The sequence below is a fragment of the Hemitrygon akajei genome, chromosome 5 (genome assembly GCF_048418815.1).
Source record: "Hemitrygon akajei chromosome 5, sHemAka1.3, whole genome shotgun sequence".
Classification (NCBI taxonomy): domain Eukaryota; kingdom Metazoa; phylum Chordata; class Chondrichthyes; order Myliobatiformes; family Dasyatidae; genus Hemitrygon; species Hemitrygon akajei.
The window spans coordinates 17,799,677-17,823,646 of NC_133128.1; the positions used below are offsets into that span (position 1 = coordinate 17,799,677).

The following is a 23,970-nucleotide window of genomic DNA, read 5'->3' on the forward strand; positions in this document are numbered from 1 at the left end:
CATACCGGTTATGTCATGAAATACAACCCTGGGATGCTTTCTTGTGGGTATTCACAGTAAATCCAAGAACCATAATAAAAACAATGAAAGACAAACAAACCAATTTGTAAAAGACAACAAACCATGCAAATTCAAAAGAAAAAAAATGATGATAATAATAAGTAATAACTATCAAGAACATGAGATGAAGAATCTTGAAAATAAGTCCATTATTTATGGAAACATTTCATTGATGGGGCAAGTGAACTCTTTGGTTCAAGAGCCTGATGGTTGAGGGGTAATAACTTCCTGAACCTGGTGGTGTGAGTGATGAGGCTCCTGTATCTTCTTCCTAACAGCAGCAGTGAGAAGACAGCATGACCTGAGTGGTGGGGGTCCTGTCTGATGGATGCTGGTTTACTGCAATCATGCTCCGTGTAGATGTGCTCAATGGTGGGGAGGACTTTACCCACAATGGACTGCACTGTATCCACTTTTTGTAATATAACAGAGGTTGTCACATGCTCCATTAATCTCACTTTATCCATCTCTGATCCCCCAATGAGGGCTGGCTCATGGACCTTCAGTTACTCCTACTTAAGTCAATAATCAGCTAGTTGGTCTTGCTGAATGAGAGGTTGTTGTGGCACTACTCAGCCAGATTTTCAATCTCCCTCCTATATGTTGATTCAATACTGCCTTTGATTTGGCCAATGTCAGTGGTGTTGTCCAACAAACTTGAATATGACATTGGAGCTGTGCTTAGCCACACAGTCATAACTGTAAAGGCAAGCAGAACAGGGGGCTAAGCACACAGCCTTGTGGTGCATCTGTGCTGACGGAGATTCAATTGCACAAGGAGGTACTGAGACCAAGGTCTTGGTTTATTGATTAGTTTTTGAGGGGAGGAAGAGCCCAGTGAAATGGCAATCTACTGTGGACCTGTTGTGCTGGCAGGCAAACCGGAGCAGATCCACATCGTTTCTCAGGAAGGAGTTGATGTGTTTCATCAACAAACCTCACAAAACAGTTCATCACTGTGGGATACAACTGCTACTGGACAAAAGTCAATGAGTCAGGTTACCATGCTCTTCTTGGACTGCTTGAAGCAGTTGGGTAAACTAAGGAGCCAAAGCATTAGATTAAAGATATTGGTGAGCACTGCAGCCAGTTGATCAGCACAAGTCTTTAGAATGCAGCCAGGTACCCCAGCTGGGCTGGATGCCTCTCCCTGGGTTCACCCTCCTGAAGGATGCCCTCACATCCTTCTCAGAGACTGAAACCACAGGGTCATCAGGGGCTATGGTAGTTCCAAAAGGTTTCTCCATGTTTTGATGTCAAAGCAAGCATAGAAGGCATTGAGCTAATCTGAAAGCGAAGCTTTGTTGTCACCCACGTCATTTGATTTCACTTTGTAAGCGGTAACAGCAAACAAAAAAATAAATTACATTTGGCTAAACTGGTTGATTTTATTTTAATGACATAACTGAAGTTATCAATGGGAACAGATTTGTCTATATGAATATTCAGAACATGACTGATAAAATAGCATGTAAAAAGCTCAGTAAAATTAAAGTGTCATCAAGGAAGACAGCAAAGTATTGGAGCAAATAGTCGCCTTTCCCGTTTGTAGTATAGTGAGCACTGGAGCAATGCCCTTGTTCCATATATTAATGGTTTAATGTGGGTTCTGGGGCTCAATTACCACCATTGTTTGTAGGGAGTTTGTATATTCTCACTGTGTTTATGGAGGTTTCCTCCAGGTGCTCTGGTTTCCTCCCACATTCCAAAGGTGTATGGGTTAGGACTAATAAGTTGCAGGCATGCTATGTTAGCACTGGAATTGTGGTGACACTTGCAAGTTGCCCCCAGCGCGATCTACAAACTTCAAAACAACACATTTCACTGTATATTTCAATGTACAGTCAGCCCTCCTTATCCGCGGGTTCCGCATGCGTGGATTCAACCAACCGCGGATCAGGAAAACCCTGAAGTTCTCTCTCCAGCACTTGTCGTTTGAGCAAGTACAGACTTTTTCTGTCGTCATTATTCCCTAAAAAATACAGTATAACAACTATTTACATAGCATTTACATTGTACTAGGTATTATAAGTAATCTGGAGAAGATTTAAAGTACAGGCAGTCTTTAAGTCGGATTTGTACATAAGTCGGAACAGGTACATCTGGTATTATTCAGCGTCAGTTAGTCAAACATCTGTCTTAGTATATAGTATATATTTTACCTTTCTATGCATATAAAACACTTAAGAAATGTATGTATTTCAACAACTACTGCATTGCTTAGTAATAATTGTAGCTTTCACAGGGGCAGGGCCTGTCACATGCTCCATTAATCTCACTTTATCCTTTAAAATTGTTCCAATCGTTGACCGACTGCAGCCTAACGCTTTTCCAATGACTGATGGCATTTCACCTCTTTCCGATTGCTTTATTATTTCCACTTCATTTTCAATCGTGATCATTTTCCGTCAACGGAACAAAAACACTGCAGATACAGCAGCAGCCGCGGGCGGCGGGTCCGGAGCTCCCTCAGGTCCTAAAGTCCACCCACACTGAGACAAGCTGAATAAGGGACTTCAGCATCCACGTTTTGTGGTATCCACGGGGCGTCCCGGAACAAATCCCCCGCAGATAAGGAGGGCTGACTGTACATGTGACAAATAAAGCTAACATTTGCTTTACTTTTTCTAATCTCTATTTGATTTGGGCACAAGTATGATTGACAAAACTTCTAAGTTTGCTGACAATACTAAGCTTGGACAATGTAGCACAATAAGGATGATTGCAGCAGACTACAATATCAAAGTCAAAGTACATTTATTATCAAACTATGTATACTTTATACAACCTTGAGACTCATCTTCTTGCAGGCAACTACAAAACAAAGATACCCAATAGAATCCATTAAAACAAAAGACTGTCAAACACCCATTGTTCAGGGAGGAAAAATGTACAAACAATAAAAACAAGCAAATAGCATTCAGAACTGAAGACAACAAAAGTAAGTCCACGCTGTAACAGTTGCAGGCCACGGTGAGTTTGGTGCAGAGCTGAGTAAACCTCACGGAGCAGCAATTTGAACTAGTCCGTGCCTCACTTCCGAACAGACAGGCTGGCTGAAAGGGCAAATTAAATAGTCTTTCTAAATTTTTATATTCCTTCTATATTATGTAAATAGAAAAGTTGTTAGAGTGTACAAAAACCAACAGGAACTTAATTAGGTGCACAATACACAAGTTTATTCTAAGATGTGAGCTTAGGGGCTTCCTGAGTTATGACTGAAGTGACTAATGAAAATTCAACTTCACACAGATTCACCCATCCATTTTAATGCACTTTTCAAGCTAGTAATAAAATAGTTAATAATATTCAATAATGACTGGATGTAGTATACATTCCAACAAACTAATCATGGGGACGCTAGAGTGATCAGTCAATGCATGCACATGGAGCGATATGCTAAGGGTTACTACAGAAAGCATTCTGACTTAAGGGGGTAGGCAGAAAGAAGGAAATAACTGACTTAGTAACAATTCTCTGGAATGGAACCCCTCTAAAACCTACAGTAAAAAGTACATACCTACCTATAAAAAGTATTCACCAGCCCCAGAAGTTTCCGTACTTTATTGCTTTACAACACTGAATCACAGTGGATTTAATTTGGCTTTTTGGAAACTGATCAATGGAAAATGACTCATATCAAAGTGAAAACAGATCTCTACAAAGTGATCTAAATTAATTACAAATATAAAACACAAGACAACTGATTGCGTAAGTATTCACCTCCCCTTTAATATGACACGCCAAATCATTACTGGTGCAGAAAACTGGTTTTAGAAGTCACACAAATGGTTAGATGGAGATCTGTTTTGGAGACCTGTGTGTAGTCAAGATGTTTCAATCAATTGCTGATGAGTCAAAAAATACACAATGAAGACAAAAGAACAGTCCAAGCAACTCCGTGAAAAGGTTATTGAAAAGCACAAGTCAGAAGATGGATACAAGAAAATTTCCAAGTCAGGAAATATCCCTTGGAGTACAGTTAAGTCAATAATCAAGAAATGGAGAGAATATGGCACAGCTGCAAATCTGCCTAGAGCAGGCTGCCTTCAAAAGCTGAGTGACCATGCAAGAAGGGTACTAATGAGGGAAGCCACCAAGAGACCTATGACAACTCTGGAGGAGTTACAAGCTTCAGTGGATGAGATGGGAGAGACTGTGCATGCAGATCGCAGCTTTATGGGACAGTAGCGAAGCAACAGCGTTTCACTTTGACATGAAAGTCATTTTCTGTTGATCAGTGTCAAAAAAGCCAAATTAAATCCACTGTGATTCAATGTTGTAAAACAATAAAACATCCAAACTTCTAAGGGGGTGAATACTTTTTATAGACACTAGTAAAGCACATGAGATCCCAGGATTTGTAAATACAGTAGAAGCAAGGAAAGTATGATGATGGACAAACACAGCTTTGCCTGCAATTGGAATGCTGTGTCCATTTCTGTTCAATCTTCAGGAAGGATGTAATATCTTGGCGAGGTTGTTGAGAAGATCTATAAGAATGTTTTACAGATATAGGACTTCAAGGTTAAGATGTAGAAACTGTAGTTCTATTGAAAATAAAGGTTGAGGAGGTTTGTTGGCGTGTACAGTTTAAAAAACAAAAGGAAGCTGTTGGTCATCAGCAGATTAGGAAAGTTGTTTTAAAATTCTGGGGGTGGGGGAAGGTGCGGCGAGGGATAGGATGCTGGGTTGAAATCTTCCGTCAGCAGAGGAAAAAAGTTGAGAATGGTATTGTCTGAGCCAATAAACTCCTTGCACCAAATTGCTTCCTTCTGTGCCTCACCAGTTCTCGTGAATTTATGATTTGCGCAACACTTAAAATTCAATCAACATTTGTTGAATCACACTTGTTTACACAAAATGACACCTCAACGAAAATTAAGGAGGCGCAGAATATTATGGCAATTAGTAAAAATATATGTATACAAATAACTGTACGAAACTGATTTTCACCTCAAATCGCTGTACTTATCAAATCGATTTTAAACATCTTCTCGTTCAAATACCATACCATCCAACAGTCAAATTCTTATTGTTCCGTAGCTTATTTGCCAAAACGCGCCGAGTTATAGTCAGATGCATCATGATTAATGGTCATAATTCGCAAGTCTTATCTAAAGGTAATCCACTCATTTCACAGGCATTCATAATTTTTCTACAAAATGTTCAGATATAGGGTGCCCAAAAATAACCCATGGCAAATAAAATTTACTCACCAATCTGTATTAAAATATATCAGCGACAGATTATCAACTATTAATATTCATCACTAGTCATTTTTAAATTGCATTGTTTTAAAAAAAAATTAGAACGGACGCAGGATCCATCATTCATTTTTCATTTAATAAGCAATAGATTCGTCAACGTTTTATACAAAATATTCGTTTACTCTGTTCAAGCTCAAAGAAAACAGTATGTTTTAGATATCCAAGGCTCCACTACTGCATTAAGGTTACTAACAAAATACTCTGAAGATCGACAATTGTTCGGTCTATGCAGGCTTTTCTTGACACATTTTTTAAAAATCTGACAAAATAGATACAAAATTACTCCAGTAACTGCAACGTGAAAAAAAGACTGCCCGCGTGTTACAATGGTCCAAAAACATTTGTATCGGATTACACTTAATATTTTCAACTCCCTGGGCCCAATCCACTCTGCACCAGAGGAAACGGGAAAGCAAGGCACAGGGGACGGATCTAAATCAACCTTGATCTCACCACGTTTTATCTTGCAAACCATCCCGTAGTCCAAGAAACAGCAATTAAGAAAATCACCAGGGCAGAACCATTGAATTAAAATAACACCCACCCTTCCCAAAGTGCTCGCACCTCCTTCACAGCAACCATAACAACCAGCTCTCCCTCACTTTTAATACACACAAATCCAAGCTAAATACACTCTTAAATGAAAATCCGCGTCAGATGCGTTTATAATAAATCAATAGTAGCCGCACACTTGGATCAAGCAATCCCTGAAATAACAGGAGGCAGTAATCCCCCGTCTGCTTGCAAAGCCATTGCAGTTCTGGGAGGAGAGCCGCTTACCTCATCTCGCAAGGGCTGGCCGAGTGTCGCTCGGCGGCGGCAGCAGCAGCAGCAACTTACTGCCTTCCCCTCCGTCTACCTTGCAACGGAGACGACCTCTCGATCTGCCGCTGCCTGTGTAGGACAACACAGCGCGAAAGCACCACCACCCCCCTTCTCTGCTCGTTGCCTAGTGTCTGATGATAAACGCTCCTCTTTCCCCCGCCCTCCCCACCGCCGCTGCCCAAAGAGCTTCCCACCCCTCCTCCCGCTGACGTTTTCGCCCTCAACCAAGCCCAACGCCGGAAATGACGCGCCGCCAGCCTGATAATGGACAATACATTCACCTATCAGAACAGCCACAGCTTCGTTCCCGGCTGACAGCTGCCCAATGGGAAGAAGGGGTACGGCCCCTTCTTCCAGCAGGTTGAGTCGTCTCGATGCCGAGAGGGAGGTCCGTTCGCCCTGTAACCTCCGCTCAACCTAACTTGTCATTTCAAATTACGAAATGGGCGTTAACAAATGTGATTGACAGTGGTTAAACCAACCAACAAACGAATTTCCCAGTACGTAAGGAGGAATGTGGACCGTGGTTAGCCGAGGGTACTGCTTTAATGCAATAAGGTTAGGTTGGTTTAGTGGCCATGGCGACATCCTGAGTCTGTTGGTGGCCAGATTGAAAATAAGCGAGTTCGAACGGAGTGTGACCACGCTGGTAAGTATAATATATCTCGATTGTAATGTATATTCGTATTTCAAATTGCTATTAATGTTGTAAAATGTAGAATAACATTTACGCGCTTGCTAGATAAGGAATAATTGCGGCTGTAGCCTCTGCTCAGTTTATTCATGGCCTCTTTTATAAAAAACATAAAAACATTGTATGTCACAAAATAAGTCCCATCTATATTACTCCCATAGTTGTTTGATAAACCTTACTTATATTTTCAGGCAAGAGTTCTGTTTTATGGATCAGCCTCTAATTTAGAATTAAGCGCCTCCGTGTTCTGACACCTGTGCACAAGGGAAGTAGGAGCAACCCACTTTGCCCCCTCAACTATGATCATTATGATCGTATTTGATACGCCCAGACTGCAACTCCTCTTCTGACCCAGTTCTACATAGCCGTCAATTTCCCTAATTTTTCAAAGCCTAATTACCACATCTTTAAATGCCTCTAGTATCCTCTTTCCTCTGAGATAGAGAATTCCAGAAATTCGACATCCTCACAGAGAAGGAAAAATCCTGTTTTCCTTTTCCTTTAACCATTCCACTTGGCTTCTTCTCAGTGTTACTGATGTGCATATTTGCTGGGTTAAGGGAAGGTCTATACCTTCAAAGTCATATGCACAAGTACATACACGAGGAAATCTGCAGATGCTGGAAATTCAAACAACAACACACACAAAATGCTGGTGGAACACAGCAGGCCAGGCAGCATCTATAGGGAGAAGCACTTCAGGACGAAGGGTCTTGGCCCGAAACGTCGACAGCGCTTCTCCCTATAGATGCTGCCTGGCCTGCTGTGTTCCACCAGCATTTTGTGTGTGTTGTTGCACAAGTATATGTATGTACAGGTGCAACGAAAATCTTACACCAGCATCAAAGGCACAGATACAAAACCTCCAGAGAAAGGTATAAATTATATGCACAATTGAGATCCTGTTTTTTTTGTGTGGTCGTCCATAGATATTGTGTAATAGCTGTCTATGCGATTCCCAAGCCAGCATGCAAGCCAAGGCAGTACAATATGGAGAGCAACCTACTACCCATATAGCGGTCTCCCCTCTGAATCCATAAGAATAGCAGAGTTTGGCACCAGTGGTGTTACAGGAGTTGCCAGTCAGCATTGAACTCAACATTAGGGACTTGAGGACTCCAGCTTCGGATTTCTCAGAGTTTACTTCTGAAGCCTTCCCCATCAGTTAGGTATAGCTGCAAGGCAACAGAGGTTTGAGATCAGAGTTGTATTTTCTCGTAGATGAACTGCCAACCATGGCTGACAAGCAACATCTGCCCACAGTGACTGGTTTGAAGGCACCAGTAATTTGCCTTTGCCCCTTCCCAAAAAAATGGTTTTGCCAGGCTTAGTAGTTAAGCCACACGTGAAGGCCAGGAGCTGGACATGATTGTCAGATGCTATCTGAGATGCACGCCATTGTGAGCATTTAATAGGTAGTGGAAGCTTATCCCCACTACCTCCCCTGGATACGACAACCTTCAGAACCGTGATAATTGCGTATCTATATAGTGTATATATAATAAGAGGGAAAAAAGTGACATTAATTGTCATACAAAGTTGTCATAGTGTTGTTACACTGAGTTAGTGACTAGTATTATGCGGACTGGTTCAAGAACTGAATTGAGGTTTTGGTAGCTGTGCGAAGTTGCCAAATGGTGGGGAACTTTGCTAGATGTTGAACAAATGGAAACAAAGTCTATTTTAGAGGAAAGTGGTCATAGCATTGCTAAACTGTATTGATGAGGGGTTTGCCCTTACCTACTCAAGATCAGATTGTGAATGGTGAGAAAATGGATAGTGTCGATTTTCAAAGGGACCCAGGTATAATTGTGTAGAAATCACCAAAGGCCAAAATGCAGTTGCAGCAAATGATAAAGAAGGCAAGTGATTGATTAACCTTTTATTATGAGAGAGTTTGATTAAAGCAGTAAGGAAAGCTTGGTGAGAAAGTACATGGAGTAAAGTGTACAGTTTTGATCTCTTCAAGAAAATATTTGCCATGGAGAAATTACAGTGAAATTTCACTGGACTGATGCAGGAATGACAGATTTGCCATTTGAGGAGAAATTCTGTGGACTGGCACTATATTCTTTAGGACAATGAGAGGAGATCTCATCCAAATTCAAAACAAAATTGAGGGCTTGACAATCTGGACGAAGGAAGATGTTTTCCCCAAACTGTTGAGACTAGGGCCTGGGGTTACGTTTAAGAATAAGGGGTAGTCTGTTTTCTTCCTTGAGGGTGATGAACCTTTGGAGTTCTCTATAATAAACTACTTTGGAAGTTCAGTTGATATGTTTGTACAGAACTGGGGTTGAGTAATTTGTGGTTTCTGGAGATGATGCTGAATATTGGCACTGAGATTGATGACCAGTCGTAATTTTGATGCATGTCAGAGCATGCTCAAAGGGCTGGATAGCCTACTGTTCTTTCAATTTCTTGAGTTCCCTTGAGTGTTACAGTTCAATTTAAATTAATAACAAAATGTTAGTATGGGATATAAGGGCCAGTGTACATTGCAGAATGGTAAATAATCAATTTACTTGTGTTCTGAATGTAACAAAACTGCAACAGATTACTGCTGAGATTAATGGGATAGAAAGAGAAAAGACTTGCATTTATATAGCGCCTATCATGACTTTTTTCAATTGGTGAAGTATTTGTGCTGTCACTTTTGAAATGTAGGAAACACTGCAGACAATGATGAGATAATGACTGGCATTTTTTTTTAATACTCTTAGTTGAGGGATTAAATATTGGCCAGGATCCAGCGCAGACCTCCAGTGCTTTATCACCATGGAGTTCTGGAAAAGGAGACTGGCAATTTGTCCAATCTTGCTCTTGGCTAATGTTTACTTGTCTTCAAATTGTTGCTGTGGCTGAAATTAGCAAAGTTAGAAACTCAATGATAGCTAAACTGCATGCTTAAATATAACACTTGGGACAAATGCAGTAACTCGGGCAATTTGCTGCATTAAAATGGATGCCAATATCAGTGGAACAAATACCTGTTTTCTTTTATTTTGTTTAAATGTTGTAGTCCACAGGAAAAAGAACAACATTATTGCACATATATGTCAACAAAATTGCCTGTAATTAAGATTAATCCGCACACATCACTTCTAATGAACTGTAAATGAAACTGCCCGTATTCTTTGCCCTAGCAATTCACCAGAAGAATCAATTCAAGAATATGAGTACTTGTTCAAATAAGAATTAAGTGATTTTTGCGTCTTTTAATAGAACCCTTATTGAAGTACACTTTTGAGGAGATAACACTTATTTCTGTTCATCATAACTGTGTAAACAGTTTAGTTTCTGGGGTAGTGAATTTATTTTAATCCTTCAATGACACTTAATGCAAAATGCTTTGCACTTTGTAACAACAATTGTTTAAGGCAGGAAATCTCTCACCAAGCTGTTGAATCTTTGTGAATACCACTTGGGAGAAGCATTGAATGTGCCAATGACTCAGAATGTAAGTACGATGGGAAACTTGCTTTGCTCCCTATCCACTCAGGACTGTGCTCAGAGTCTGCTCTAACTCTACCTACGGTTTGCAGATGACACCACTATGTGGTGGGCTGGATCTCAAGCGACAAGATGAAGTACAGGACTGTGATAGAGAGCCTAGTGACATGGGGTCAATCTTTCCCTCAATGTCAGCAAAACAGGAAAGCCACACGCTGACTTCAGAAAGCAGGGCAGAGTACACGCTCATGTTGTACAATGCTGCTGAGGTGGAGATGATTGAGGGCTCCTAGTTCCGATTTGTAAATATCACTAACAATTTATTCTGATCTAGCCATGTGGTTACCATTGCCAAGGAAGCACATCATTCCTCTATTTCCTCAGAAAGCTAAGGAAATTTAGCATGGAGCCTAACACCTTCACCAATTTTTGAAGATGCACCATAGAAAGCATCCTCTTCAGATACATCATGTCTTGGTATGATGACTGTTCTGTCCAAGACTGCCAGAAATGGCAGAATTGGTGAACACAGATGAGTCCATCTTGGAAACCAGTCTTCCACCCATTGATTCTGTCTACACTTCCTTCTTCCTTGGGAAAGCAACCAGCATGGTCCAGAATCCCTCTCATCCTGGTCATTCTCTCTTTCTTTTTTTCCCACCACGTCACTTTCCCCTCCTCCCCACCGCCACCTGGCCCCATCAGGCAGAAGATACATGAAGATGCAGAAGGACACCACTTTAAGTGTAACACCATGGAGGTTCTGGTGCAGACAAACACAAAGCAGGCACAGTGTTTTTAGAAGCATGGTTCTCTTTTGATAACTCTGTAAACAAACATATTGAAGTAGACACCATCTATGAACTCCTAAGAGCCGAAGAAAGGCGAGCCAATAGAATTCAAAGGTCAACTGAAAGGCCAAGGCATCCGAACAGGGCCAATATAAACACGTGCACTCCCAGAGAGAAACACCAACAACTGTGCACTGAGAATGTCACCTCACCTGGTGATGAAGTATCTGCAGGCTAATTGCCAAGCTCAGCAAACAGCACAATGACACACAGAAGATACAGAAGCTTGAGAACATGTACAACTAAGCTCAAGGACTACTTCTATCCGGCTATCCGGTTATTATAAGTTCAAAGTCAATTTATTATCAAGATATGTAAATATTATCACGTACTACACCTGAAATTCATTTACTTGCAGTCATTCACAGTAGAACAAAGAATAAAAGTCTTGAATGGATCTCTTATGCAATAAAGAACTTTGGATCTCTCAGTCTATCTCATCATTACAGCACTCTGTAGCTGTAATGTTCTACTCTGCATTGCTTTATTTTCCTTGTTTTTAAACAAAATCATTGTATTTATGTTTGGAATGATGCATCTAGATGACAATATAGAATTATCTCATTGTCAATCTTCACAAACACTATAGATAGTTAAATTCAAAAGAGCATAGCAAACTGAAATTGAGCCTCAGAAACTGCTGAGAATCAGATCAGCCTTCTTGGGTCAGTCTTTCATAGATGCAATTACGGCCTGGAGTGACTGCATTTCATATCTTGTGGAAGAAAGCATATTCATACTGAAGATAGTTAACTTCATATTAAATGAAATCAATTCAGAATCAATTGAGTGGTTTAAATGATACATTCATGAATAGGAGTGAGCCATCACCAGCTTAAAAATAATTTCCCCTTGTTGGAATCGTACCTAAAAGTTCAAAGTACATTTATTATCAAAGTATGTATACTACGTACAACCTTGAGAGTCGCCTCATTACATGCAACCACAAAACAAATAAACCCAATAGAACCTATTTTAAAAAAGACTGTTGAACACCCAGTGTGCAGAAAAAAACAAATCGTGCAAACAATAAATCTAAGCAAATAACATTTAACAGCTAAAAAGCCACTCATCGATGCAGCTGATCAAGTATCCCATTAGTTGCAGCCACGGCCCAGTTCAGAGCAGAGACAAGTAAACCTCTATCGGTGACAAGCTGAACCCGCCCATCCCTCAACTCCGGCTCCAATACCATGATCTTTTCAATCTGGTCTGGCGCTTACATCATCCAAACCTTGTGTCGTTTCTCACTCTCAAATTCGAGTGAGAAACTATTGCTGCCCTGTTGCTTCACTGCGCACTTGGGCCCAGGCCCTGCCACCTCAATTCAGCATGTACCCAACTTTTCCAATACGCCCGATATGTAAATCAACCAGACCTCAGGTACTTTCTGACTCTTGGGCCTGGGCCCTACCACTTCGACTCAGCTTTGTCTTTGCTTGCCTCGTCTCAGTTCTGCTGTATTGGATCACCTCCAGGTCTGCTCCAGCAATGGCCAAACTTCAGCCCTAGGATAACACTGCAAGCCAGCCATCTTCATCAATTATCTTCCCTAATTTATATTGGCATAGGAAAGTTTGAAGACTGTTTGGCACTTGGGGTACATGAAATATGACATTGTTAGTTTGGGCTCTTCTATGGCACAGTGTACTTTGACTGTCAAACATTATTTACACTAATCATGTTCAAAGCTCATTTTTACTTCATTCTCCCTATATTTTCATCAACTGTACCCAGATTGTATTACTCATTATGGATCCTAGCTATGCCTGCCTTATCGTTGGCTATGGGGAATGATCCATGTTTCAAGAATTCACTGTTAATGCTCTGTCATTTCTACGCTATATTGATGACTGCATTGGTTCTGCTTCATGCACCCATGCCGAGCTTGTCAATTTCATCAACTTTGGCTCCAGCTTCCATCCTGCCCTTAAATTTCATTGGTCCATTTTTGACATCTCTCTCCCCTTTCTCAATCTCGCTGTCACCATTTCTGATATATTTTATAGACCCACTGACTCTCACAACTATCTTGACTATACTTCTTCACCTGTCACATGTAAAAATGCCATTTCCTTTTCAGTTGGTCTGTCTCTGCCACATCTGCTCCCAGGATCTGGCTTTCCTTTTTAGAACATGTCCTCCTCCTTCATGGAACAAGGCTTCTTTCCACCATCACTGATGCTACCCTCACTATCATCTCCTCCATCTCCTGGATATTTGCCCTCGGCCTATCTTCCTGTCACCTTAATAGGGATGGGGTTTTCTTGTCCTCACCTACCACCCCATAAACCCTCCGCATCCAGCACATTATTCTCCATAACTGCCACCGTCTTTAATAGGATCCTATGATCAAACGCATCTTTACCTTCCCCAACTTTCTGCTTTCTGCAGTGATTGCTCTCTCCATGATTCCCATGTCCATTCATGCCTCCCCACTGATCTCACTCCTGGCACTTATCTCTGCAAGTGGAAGAAGTGCAACACTTGCCCATTCACGTCTTCCCTCATCTCCATTCATGGCCTCAAACAGTCCTTCCAGGTGAGGCAACACTTCACCTGCAAACCTGTTGGGGAAGTCTACTGTATCCAGTGCTTCTAATGGGCCTCTTCTGTGTTAGTGAGACCCAACATAGACTGGAAGACCACTTTGTTGAGCACCCTAGCTCCATCTGCAACAAGCAGGATTTCCCGGTAACTAGCCATTTTAATTACAATCCCCGTTCCCATTCCAACATGTTGGTCCATGACCTCCTCTACTGCCATGATGAGGCCACTATCAGGTTAGAGCAGCAACACCTCATATTCCATCTTTGTAACTTCCAACCTGATGGCATTTGCATTCCCTATTCCCCCCCAACCTTATCTCTTCTCACCTGTCTATTACATCCCTCTGGTGCTCCTCCTCCATTCCTTTCTCCCATGGTCTACTCGCCTATCCTACCAGATTCCATCTTCTCAGCCCCTTTACCTTTTCCACCTATCACTTCCAAGGATCGCATCGCACTTCATTCCCACCCCCCACCCCCAACCTTCCTACCTTCTCCCTCACTTGGCCTCTAGCTTGTACTCCTTCCCCTCCCACCACCTTCTAATTCTGGCTTCTTCCCCCTTTCTTTCTGGTCTAGATAAAGGGTCTCAGTCTGAAACGTTAACTCTTTTCCAAAAATGCTATCTAACCCGCTAAGTTACTCCAGCATTTTAAGTGTGTGTGTGTGTGTGTGTGTGTGTGTGTGTGTTTACACTGTGGGGCAGTTTAAAGTGACATATTAACCTATCAGCCTGCACATCTTTGGAATCCCACGTGATCACAAGGAGAGTGAGGAGAATGTGCAAACACTATACAGATGGGTCCCAAGGTTAGGAGTGAACTATGAAGTAGCAGCTCAGCCAATGTTTCCAGCAAGTCTCCAATAAAAAAGTGTCTAACTTGCATCCTCGTCATAAAATCAGCTGCCATAAACTCCTAACCGTTAACAAAATATTTAATTGCTCTAATCACATTCATACAAGAGCAAGTCGGAGACTGTATTTGCTGTTTCAAATAGCTCCCTTGTAGACTCAATGAAACCTTCCTACCGCCCCATAAGGAAAAGATAAAGAAGTTGATAAAATAATCTTTTATACCCCTGGAGGAAGAAACCCCTCCCCCGCCCGGATGTTTGATGTAATCTCAATGAGGATGATATTATCATCACCTTAAATTTTCACTTGCTCCTTCATTAATCTGCTGCAAGATGCACTACAGTTATGTCCTGTCTGAGAGCCCCCTCCTAAGCCCATGATTTAGACTAAAATAATTACCAGAAAATTTCACACCAAATCACACATTCTGTCCTGAAGCTACATTGCATTTCCTTTATCATTGTTGGATCAATGTACAGGAATTCTAGACCAAGCAACACAGTTCCATTATGGGAGCTCACCATCTCCTCCTCCGGGGCAATGTCTGATGGGCAGCATTGCATCAGTTCAGGCACATATTCAAGTCTGTATAATCTCACTGATCTTATAGTCTTGTTATTTTCCTCTGTTTTGTTACAAGTAGTTCTTCGTTTTATGCCATAATTATATGAGCATGTGTTGTTCCCATTTCTGAAATTCTTGAGATTCAATATTTGTGTTCACTTGAAAAGGCAGGGACTGGTGAGGAGGAGCCAACAGGGTTTTGTGCACGGAAATCCTGTCTCTCAAATCTGATGTTGTTTTGTTTTGAAGTAACTAAGAAAATTTGTGAAGGCTTAGCAGTAGATGTAGTTTATCTCAACATTAATAATGCTTTAGATAAGACCCTACATGGTAGGCTAGTTCAGGAGAGATCCAAGGCATATTTGCAAACTGTATTGAAAATTGGCTTGGTGATGAGAGCAGAGTGTAGTGATGGGTGGGTGTTTTCCTGACTGGAAATCTGTAACAAGTGGTTTAGTGCTCGGGCCTTTGTATATAATGCACCCAGTGGCCTCTTCATTAGGTACCTCCTGTACTTAATAAAGAGGACTCACTGAGATATGTTTATGGTGTTCTGCTGCTATAGCCCATCCAGTTCAAGGTTTGACGTGTTGTGCATTTAGAGATGCTCTTCTGTACTATTTTAGTACTATATTTTTTGTTTTTCACACCATTCTCTGTGAACTCTAGAGACTGTTGTGCATGAAAATCCCAGGAGATCTGCAGTTTCTGAGATACTTGAACCACCCCATCTGGTACCAAGATCACTCCATGGTCAAAGTCACTTAGGTCACATTTCTTCCACATTCTGATGTTTGGTCTGAAGAACAACTGAAGCTCTTGACCATGTCTGCGTGCTTTTATGCCTTGAGTTGCTGCCACATGATTGGCTGATTAGATACCTAATATGTAGGTGTGCAGATGTACCTAATAAAGTGGCCACTGAGTGTATCTTATGACTTGGTTGAGAATGCATTTGTTACAATAAGTAAGTTTGCAAACAACATGAACATTAGTGAAGTTGTAGGTAGCACAGAAGGTTGGCTGAGGCAGAATGCAAATCAACTGGAAAGTTGGGCAGAACAGTATCAGGTAATGTACTTTGGAGGTCAAATTCTGGTGGGAAATGCAGAGTAAATGAGACCTTGGGAGCAGTGATGTGCAAATTAGTGGCAATACAGGTAGAAAGAGTATTGAAAAAGGCATTTGGTATACTTGCCAAGGCATTTCAGTTTAAAAGTTGGAACATCAAGTTGCAGTTATACAAAATAATGATTGGACTGCATTTGAGATACTCTATACAGTACTGGTCACCACACCACACAGAGGATATTAGCAACAGAGAGTGTGTTGAAGTGGTTTCCCAGGGTGTAATCTGGAATGAAGAGCTGTAGTTAAAAACTTTCAGATAGAATGGATTTATTCTCACTGGACTAGAGAAGGCTGGGGGTGTGCATTACAGTGGTTTATAAAGTTGACAGGCATGAACAGGATAGATGTATGGATTTTTTTTTGCACTTCCCATGTTTAGAACTATGGGGAGACATGTCTGTGGTAAGAGGAGAAAAAATTTAAGGAGATCTGACTGCGAAGTTCTTTAAACAGTTAACTGGAACAAACTGTCAGCAGGTAGTGGAGGCAGATAAAAATACAACTTCTGAAAGATATTAGGTTGAAGAATATGGACCTAGTGCAGGCAAATAGGATTAGCTTAGATGGGGTCACAGTCAGCATGGATGAGGTGGACTGATAAGGTTTGTTTCTATTCTTGCATTTCTATGAATTTAAGTGATCATTATCCTTAGATATCTGATGCTTAACTTGAGCCAGTTATTGAGCTGGCCAAAGTCTGTTTTCTCAGCCCAAACTTCCTTATGCTCAAAGTTTACAGACTTGGGCTTTATAGCACTTCATTATAACAAGCAGGAAATAGTGGGGTGAGACCTGTAGTCTCCATATGTGATCCCACATCAGATGCAGCTGTGTTTTAAAAAAAAAGTAGACTCCCAGTCTGTGTGTAATCACTGCTTTTAAGGCTCAAAATATGCCAATTAGTGGTGAAAGACAGATGGCAATATTTTCCTTTTGTAACATTTAGTAGTTCTGAAGAATACACTTCTCATTGCAACTCTCATTTTAGATATCCATTCATTGCCTCACCATTGGAATTTTTTATTCAATACCCTTAGAACCTCTCTCAGACAGAATTCATTTGGTTATAATTTCGGCTTTGTTAACAGTACTTTGTCTGGACAACAAGAAATCAGGGTAACTATGCTGTATACTATTCAGCTAGTAAAGAGAACTAAACAAACTTAATAAACCTTTTATGCAATGGGAATGGTTAGTTTTTCAATCTGGAGAGTGATTTTGCTTTTATGATTATGTACTCTTCATCATTAACCATCCTTTACAATCGCATAAAGAGGAGGGAAACTAGGGAAAGTAAATAACAAAATTGGGAATGGGTGATTTGCATATGCTTCTTATTAGAGACTTTGAAAAATGAGGGAGTGGTATTAAGGAGGTTTAGTGTAAAAATACTGGTTGAGATGCACATTGTAATTAAGGGAATTATTATTTAAGTTTAATGTTTTTGTTGGTGGGCAAATCCTCAGAACCAGAAGAAATGTATCCCAGTTAAGAGAATCAAGGGAGAAAATTGCAGAGCTTCTTGCCACAGTTAAGTAAGTTGTTGAGGAAATTATTAAGGGCAGCTTTAACCTTTATTTGAGAAAGACTCCAAGAGCAGTCAGAGTGGATTTGTTATGGAAAAATTTGACGTGACAAAGGTAATTTAATGTTTAAGGGATAACAAGGTAGGGTGAAGAGAACAGCATTTTATGCAGCTGATTAATTTTAGCTAGAATTATGACAGGGTCGTGTATGGCAGTCTGGTCAAAAGTGTCAAAGTCCACAGAAGAGTGTAAACTGGGACGCTGTTATCAGTGCGGTTCCACAGGACACAGTACTTGGTCTCCATTATTTTCAATAAATATTAATGATTTAGTTTTGAATTCAAAAGCATATAAGAAGTCTGCAGATGACACAAAAATTGGCCACGTGGTTGATGGTGAGAAGAAAAAGCTATCAGTGCTCAAAGGTAAGGATTATATTCTTAAGGCAAATGAAATTTAATCCAGAGACTAGAGGTAATGCAGTTACGGAGGTGCAAAACTGGTAGGAATATACAATAGCAAAAGAACTGGTCATTGACTTCAGGAAGTGGGGCAGTATACGTATTCCTATTTACAGCAATGGTGCTGAGATTGAGAGGGTTAAAAGATTCAAGTTCCTCAGAGTGAACACCACCAATAGCCTGTCCTGGTACAGCAGATGCAAATCTATGGTCAAGAAAGCTCACCACCACCTCTGCTTGCTCAGGATGCTAAAGAAATTTGGCATGTTTTTTTTCTTGCCGTATCTGGATGCATCATGGCTTCAAGTGGCAACTGCTCTGTACGTAACTGCAAGAAACTGCAGAGAGTTGTGTGTACAGCTCAGCACATCACAAAAAACAGCCTCTCCTCTATGGACTCCATCTATACTTCTCGCTGAATTGGTAGTCAAAAGACCCCACCCACCCTACCATTCTCTCTTCTTCCTTCCCCCCCCCCCCCCATACTGGCCAAAGGATACAAAAGCCTGTGCATATACCACCAGGCTCAAGGGCAGCTTTTGTCCTGCTGATAAAAAAATTATTGAACATTTCCCTTGTATGATAGAGTGGACCTCACAATTTGCCTTGTTATGGCCTTCCACCTTATTGTCTGCATTCACTGCACTTTAATTCTGCATTTGGTTCTTGTTCTCGGTTACATTACCTCAGTACAATATTGTAATGGAATTATCTGTATAGACAGCATGCAAAACAAGTTTTTCACTATACCTCACTACGTGTCAATAATAACCCAATTTACCAATAAATACCATGATATTGAGTGATGTGAAGGAACAAAGCAAAATTTGTCTACAGATTCTGAACAGGAGAGAATACCATGTCTAAAAAGATGCATAAGAGCAGGCAGTTTATGCTAAAGCTGGCCTACAGTTCACTTCTAGGCACCACATTACTAAACAAATTGAATATACTAGAGATGGTGCAGAGAAGATTTAAAACATGGTCTGGACTGAAAAGTGTTTGATGAAAAGATCAATTGGATTAATAAGATTCTGATTTTGGAAATGCAGAGGCTTAGGGATGACTTGGTTGAGGTGAATAGAATTATGAAATACATAGGTAGAGTAAACATGAAGGCACTTTTCTCATAAAAGTTTAAAAACTAGAGCTATACAGTTAAAAGAAGATGAAGAGGCTTTTCTTTTTCAAATGGGATGGTTGGAGTCTGGAACTCAGTGCATGAAAAAATGAAAGAAAGTTTCATGAAGTTTTGAAATAATGTTGAAGATATTTGACTTGCAGGGCTGAGGACTTGTTGCTCGATGTTGCTACATAGTTCTTTGCACACTGGACAAGATGGTTCCTATGTTTAAAATTTTATGTTTCAACAAAATGAAAACAAGAATTGCAGGTGTGCATTTAATTTTCTGTGTAAACCCATTTTCCCTAATGCAATGTTATATTTGCAGACTTGTACATTGAGTTTGAATCGTGATGACTCCTTAAGAAATTGATCTCTGCTGGAAGTACTGTATAATTTTAAGGTCAATTAAACCAAACTGGAAAAAGATGGTGCCAGCAAACAATGCAACCAAGGGCAACATCCTCCAGATGGTTCAACAAACTACTTCTTTCACTTCTTTTATATCTTTTTCTTTCAAAAATGTGGTTCTGCTACTGTTGGGAGTCTGTGATCTATATTTAGGTGGAGTGTCTTTGGGGTGATTGAGCAATGTGGCATTGTGCTGTCTCTGAGGTATTTTGTGAAGCTTTGAGTGAAGTGTGCTTCGAGGCCAAGAAGCCTGGAGAAGGGGCACAAGCACATGATTAACTCCATTTCTCACTGATCTTGCCAATTAACGTGCTGAGGAAGATTGAAATCATCGAGGCAGGTGTGGAAGGCGAGGGGGTTTTCAGTGCCATCTCCCAACCTTTTGCTCACTGCTGCCAGAGGAAGGTGGCTGCAAGTGACGACCTCTCTCTCCCTCTTGCTTACTGCTCCCAAAGGAAGTATAGGGACCCTCTTTCCCTCTCTCTCGATGCTGTTGGAGGATGGAGCCTGACCCCTGGGTCTTGGGCAAGGTTTAATCGACATGGTTTGTTGGATTGGACTTTGTAGTTCATATTATGATGTGTTTATGGTTTCTAATCACTCCTTTTTTGTTGCTATTCTGGGAGATTTTGAATCAGGGTTAGCCTACAAATAACAAACACTAAGCTGAATGGAATATGATTGGACTCTTGTGAATTTGTATTCCAGAGTCATTGGTCACCTGATTGACCTTTAACACCTTTTTATTGGGTCTGCTCTGATGCACCATCAATAACTCTCGGAGACGTGAGGCGAGATATAGGCTTTTATTGGCTGGAAGAAAGAACAAGCAGCAATTGACCACCACACTACATCCTGGAGACTGAGGCCGGGGCTGTGTCTCCAATCGCCTTTATACCGGGGTCTGTGGGAGGAGCCACAGGAGCAGTCAGCGGGGGGGGGGGGGGGGGGGGGGCGTGTCCAGACAGGTATATGTAGTTCACCACATGCTCTAAGCCAGCATTCGTGTATTGCTCTTTTTTTGTAAATGACAACTGGCAATTTATGGTTCTTCGTTCTCAATCAGCAACCAGCTTGAATCACACGGGACAAATACAGTCACAAACCAGCATGTCATATCCAACTAAAGAACACCTCTCAAATACTTCTTATTTGGAAAGGATCCCTAGTCCAGCAGATCACCTGGAATGTCATTGTGCCCAATTTAAAACATTAATCAGGCCATGCAACTTAAGTTCACAAAATGGAGAACACAGAGTCTCTTCACAAAATGGCAGCTTCCATTTCCATCAAACACATGGCGAGAACAAAGGCAATTGGTCTGTCTACTTCCACTGTTGTTGATTCATTCATATTCATTGATTTGCAGACTATAGTTCTTTCTAGTCAGGAACTCATTCTCTTTCCACATCAATGATTTCTATCACTTGCCTATACAAAAAGTAACACAATTTAAGATTACAGCGTCCAATTAATTTACCAGCATATCTTTCATAGTTGGGAGAAAGACAGAACATGCTACAGATATCAAGTTGCAAACTCCACATAGACAGCAGCCCCTGAGATTAAGGATTGAATTTGGGTCCCTGAAGATTTGTTACATCATGTTGCTTAAGTGAAATTGTACAAATATCAACTCCGATAAGCATAATAATTTTATGAGTTTGCTTTCAGCTAGAAAATAACAAGCTGTTTGATTAACTTGATTCAAATCTATTGTCGTGATCATCTACAAGTGATGTGTGATACAAGGGTTCCCAACCTGTTGTCAAGGGACGCCTTGCTTAATGGCATTGGTCGATAGCATAAAAAAGGTTGAGAACTCTTTGATAAGAGAGCCCTGATTCTACATTTTCAGCCACTATGTGCTTTGAACCTCCAGAAATTGTATTATCTGTATGCCTCAAATCTTCGATGTATAGAAGTAACTTCAGACACCTTGCATTTCTTTCTAGTAAAAATACTTAGTATCCAGTATTTCTCTGGAGATTTTCTTCTTGAAGTTGAGCCACCATTTTAACCTGAATGGGGGTGAGGGAAGGGGAAAGTAGACTGTAATATATCAAGTAAATGTGATTTGCAACATTTATGTATAAATTTGAAATTTGTATCTTATTTCAAAGGAAAGAAGGGTGGGGGGATGACAGAGAAGTTTTTTTTCACGGAGAGTGTTGACTGCATGGAATGCTCTGCGAAGAGTGGTGATAGAGGCAGATACATTTGGAACATTTAAGAAACTCCTAGGCACACGGATGATAGAAAAAACTGGAGGGCTATGTAGGAGGGAAGGGTTAGATTGAGTTTAGAGCACGTTAAAGGGTCGGCACAACGTTGTCGGCCAAGGAGCTTTTACAATGTGCTGTTATGTTCTTAGTAATTTGCTGCACCATTTTCCTTTGTTTTTTCTTAGGTCGAGATGAGGGGCCTGTATTGCCAATTGGCAGAATCTAATGAAGATATCAAGTTTGTGTTTCAAGATAAGGTTAGCACTGCACTTGGAAATTAAACAAAGTAAACACATGCATGCTTAAGGTTGTTGTCCTGATCTGATTACATGGAATTGAGACACCATTCAACTCCACAAGGCTATTCTGCTGTTCTTGTCGTTAAAATATTGATTCAAAATGATTTTGAGCCAATAAATGCTGAGATTGAAGTTTAGAACTATCATCCATATTCAAAAGTTACACTCCTATTTTATATTGATTCCAGCACTCTGGATGTCCTTAAGCATAATGACTTCCTATGTGTTCAAATTTAATACATATCTGCACAGAAGAAATACCGGTAACTGATATACTCTTTGAGAGTTCAATGAAAGGTATTTTTTAACTGTTGACTGTTGTGACCAAAATATGAAGGGCCTTAACCTGTGAGGACAAATTCAGATATAATGGGCCAGTCAGTTTCATCTGTGGGAAGGGAGCCTTCAGAACCTTAATTGGGAATAGAATTAGTAATCATGTGGGCAAGTGTGGATTGATTAATAAAATTCAGCATGGATTTATTATAGGAGTGCTTAATTTTCGTGATTGAATATTTTGGATGAGGTGATAGGGCTGATGAGAGAGCCATAGTTGATGTGATCTAAAAGAACTTTCAAAAGGCCTTTGATCATGTGTCACATGATAGGCTTGTCATCAAAATCAAGCATGTGAAATAAAAAGTAACAAGGATAGAAAATTGACAGTGTCAAGAAATATGAAGCACTTTAGTTATCAGTGATTGTTTATCATACTTGAGGGAAGTATACAGTGGACTAATGTATCTCTGGAGACCGCTTATTTACTGATGTCTGTTATAAACCCACTGACTCACTCAGCTAACTGGACTATACCGCTTCCCACCCTTTCACTCGTTAAAAAGCCATCCCCTTCTCTTACTTCCACCATCTCTGCATCATCTGCTCTCAAGATGAGGCTTTTCATTCCAGAACTAAGGAAATGTCCTCCTCTTTCAAAGAAAGGGGCTTCTCTTCCTCCATCATCAGCACTGCCCTCAACCACAGTTCTTAAATTTCGCACTCGTCTGCCCTTACCCCATTCTCTCGCCACCCCACCAGGGATAGGGTTCCTCTTATCCTCACCTACAACCCCACCGACCTCCACATCCAGCACATAATTCTCCATAAGTTCCACCATCTCCAATGGGATCCCATCACCAAGCACATCTTTCCCTTGACCCCCATCCCCCCCCCCCGAACTTTATGCTTTTTGCAGGGATTGCTCCCTATGCGACTCTCTTCTATATTTGTCCTTCCCCACTGATCTCCATCCTGGCACTTATTCTTGCAAGCAGAACAAGTGCTACACCTGCCCCTACACCTCCTCCTTCACTACCATTCCGGGCCCTAAACAGACCTTCCATGTGAGGTGACACTTCATTTGAGTCTGTTGGAGTCACCTGCTGTATCTGGTGCTGTATCCAGTTTGGCCTCCTGTATATCAGCGAGATCACTTCACCAAGTACCTACACTCCGTCCACCAGAAAAAGCAGGAACACCAGGTGGCCACCCATTTTAATTCCACTTCCCATTTCTATTCCAACATGTCAGCCCATGGCCTCCTCTACTGTCGCAATGAGGGCACATTCAGGTTGGATGAGCAACATCTGGGTAGCTGCCAACCTGATGGCATGAACATTGATTTCTTGATCTTCCAGTAGTGACCCCCTGCCCACCCTCACCATTTCTCATT

General features: G+C 40.9%; 2 protein-coding genes across 8 annotated transcripts in view; one reads left to right on the forward strand and one right to left on the reverse strand.

Moving 5' to 3' along the window:
• The window catches only part of itsn1 (intersectin 1 (SH3 domain protein)), a 233,172-nt gene extending 226,875 nt beyond the window's left edge, over positions 1-6,297 (reverse strand). For all 4 annotated transcript variants that reach the window (XM_073044892.1, XM_073044891.1, XM_073044890.1 and 1 more), the window contains exon 1: positions 6,111-6,297. The gene's annotated coding sequence lies outside the window, so the exon portion shown is untranslated. The remainder of the gene's footprint in view (positions 1-6,110) is intronic.
• A 334-nt stretch (positions 6,298-6,631) lies between these two features.
• The window catches only part of cryzl1 (crystallin, zeta (quinone reductase)-like 1), a 70,128-nt gene continuing 52,789 nt past the window's right edge, over positions 6,632-23,970 (forward strand). For all 4 annotated transcript variants that reach the window (XR_012098873.1, XM_073044904.1, XM_073044905.1 and 1 more), the window contains exons 1-2: positions 6,632-6,804; positions 22,185-22,256. Coding sequence is in view for 3 of the 4 variants with exons in the window: in XM_073044904.1 (XP_072901005.1) it covers positions 6,670-6,804; positions 22,185-22,256 (207 nt within the window). In the remaining variant the exon portion in view is untranslated. The remainder of the gene's footprint in view (positions 6,805-22,184; positions 22,257-23,970) is intronic.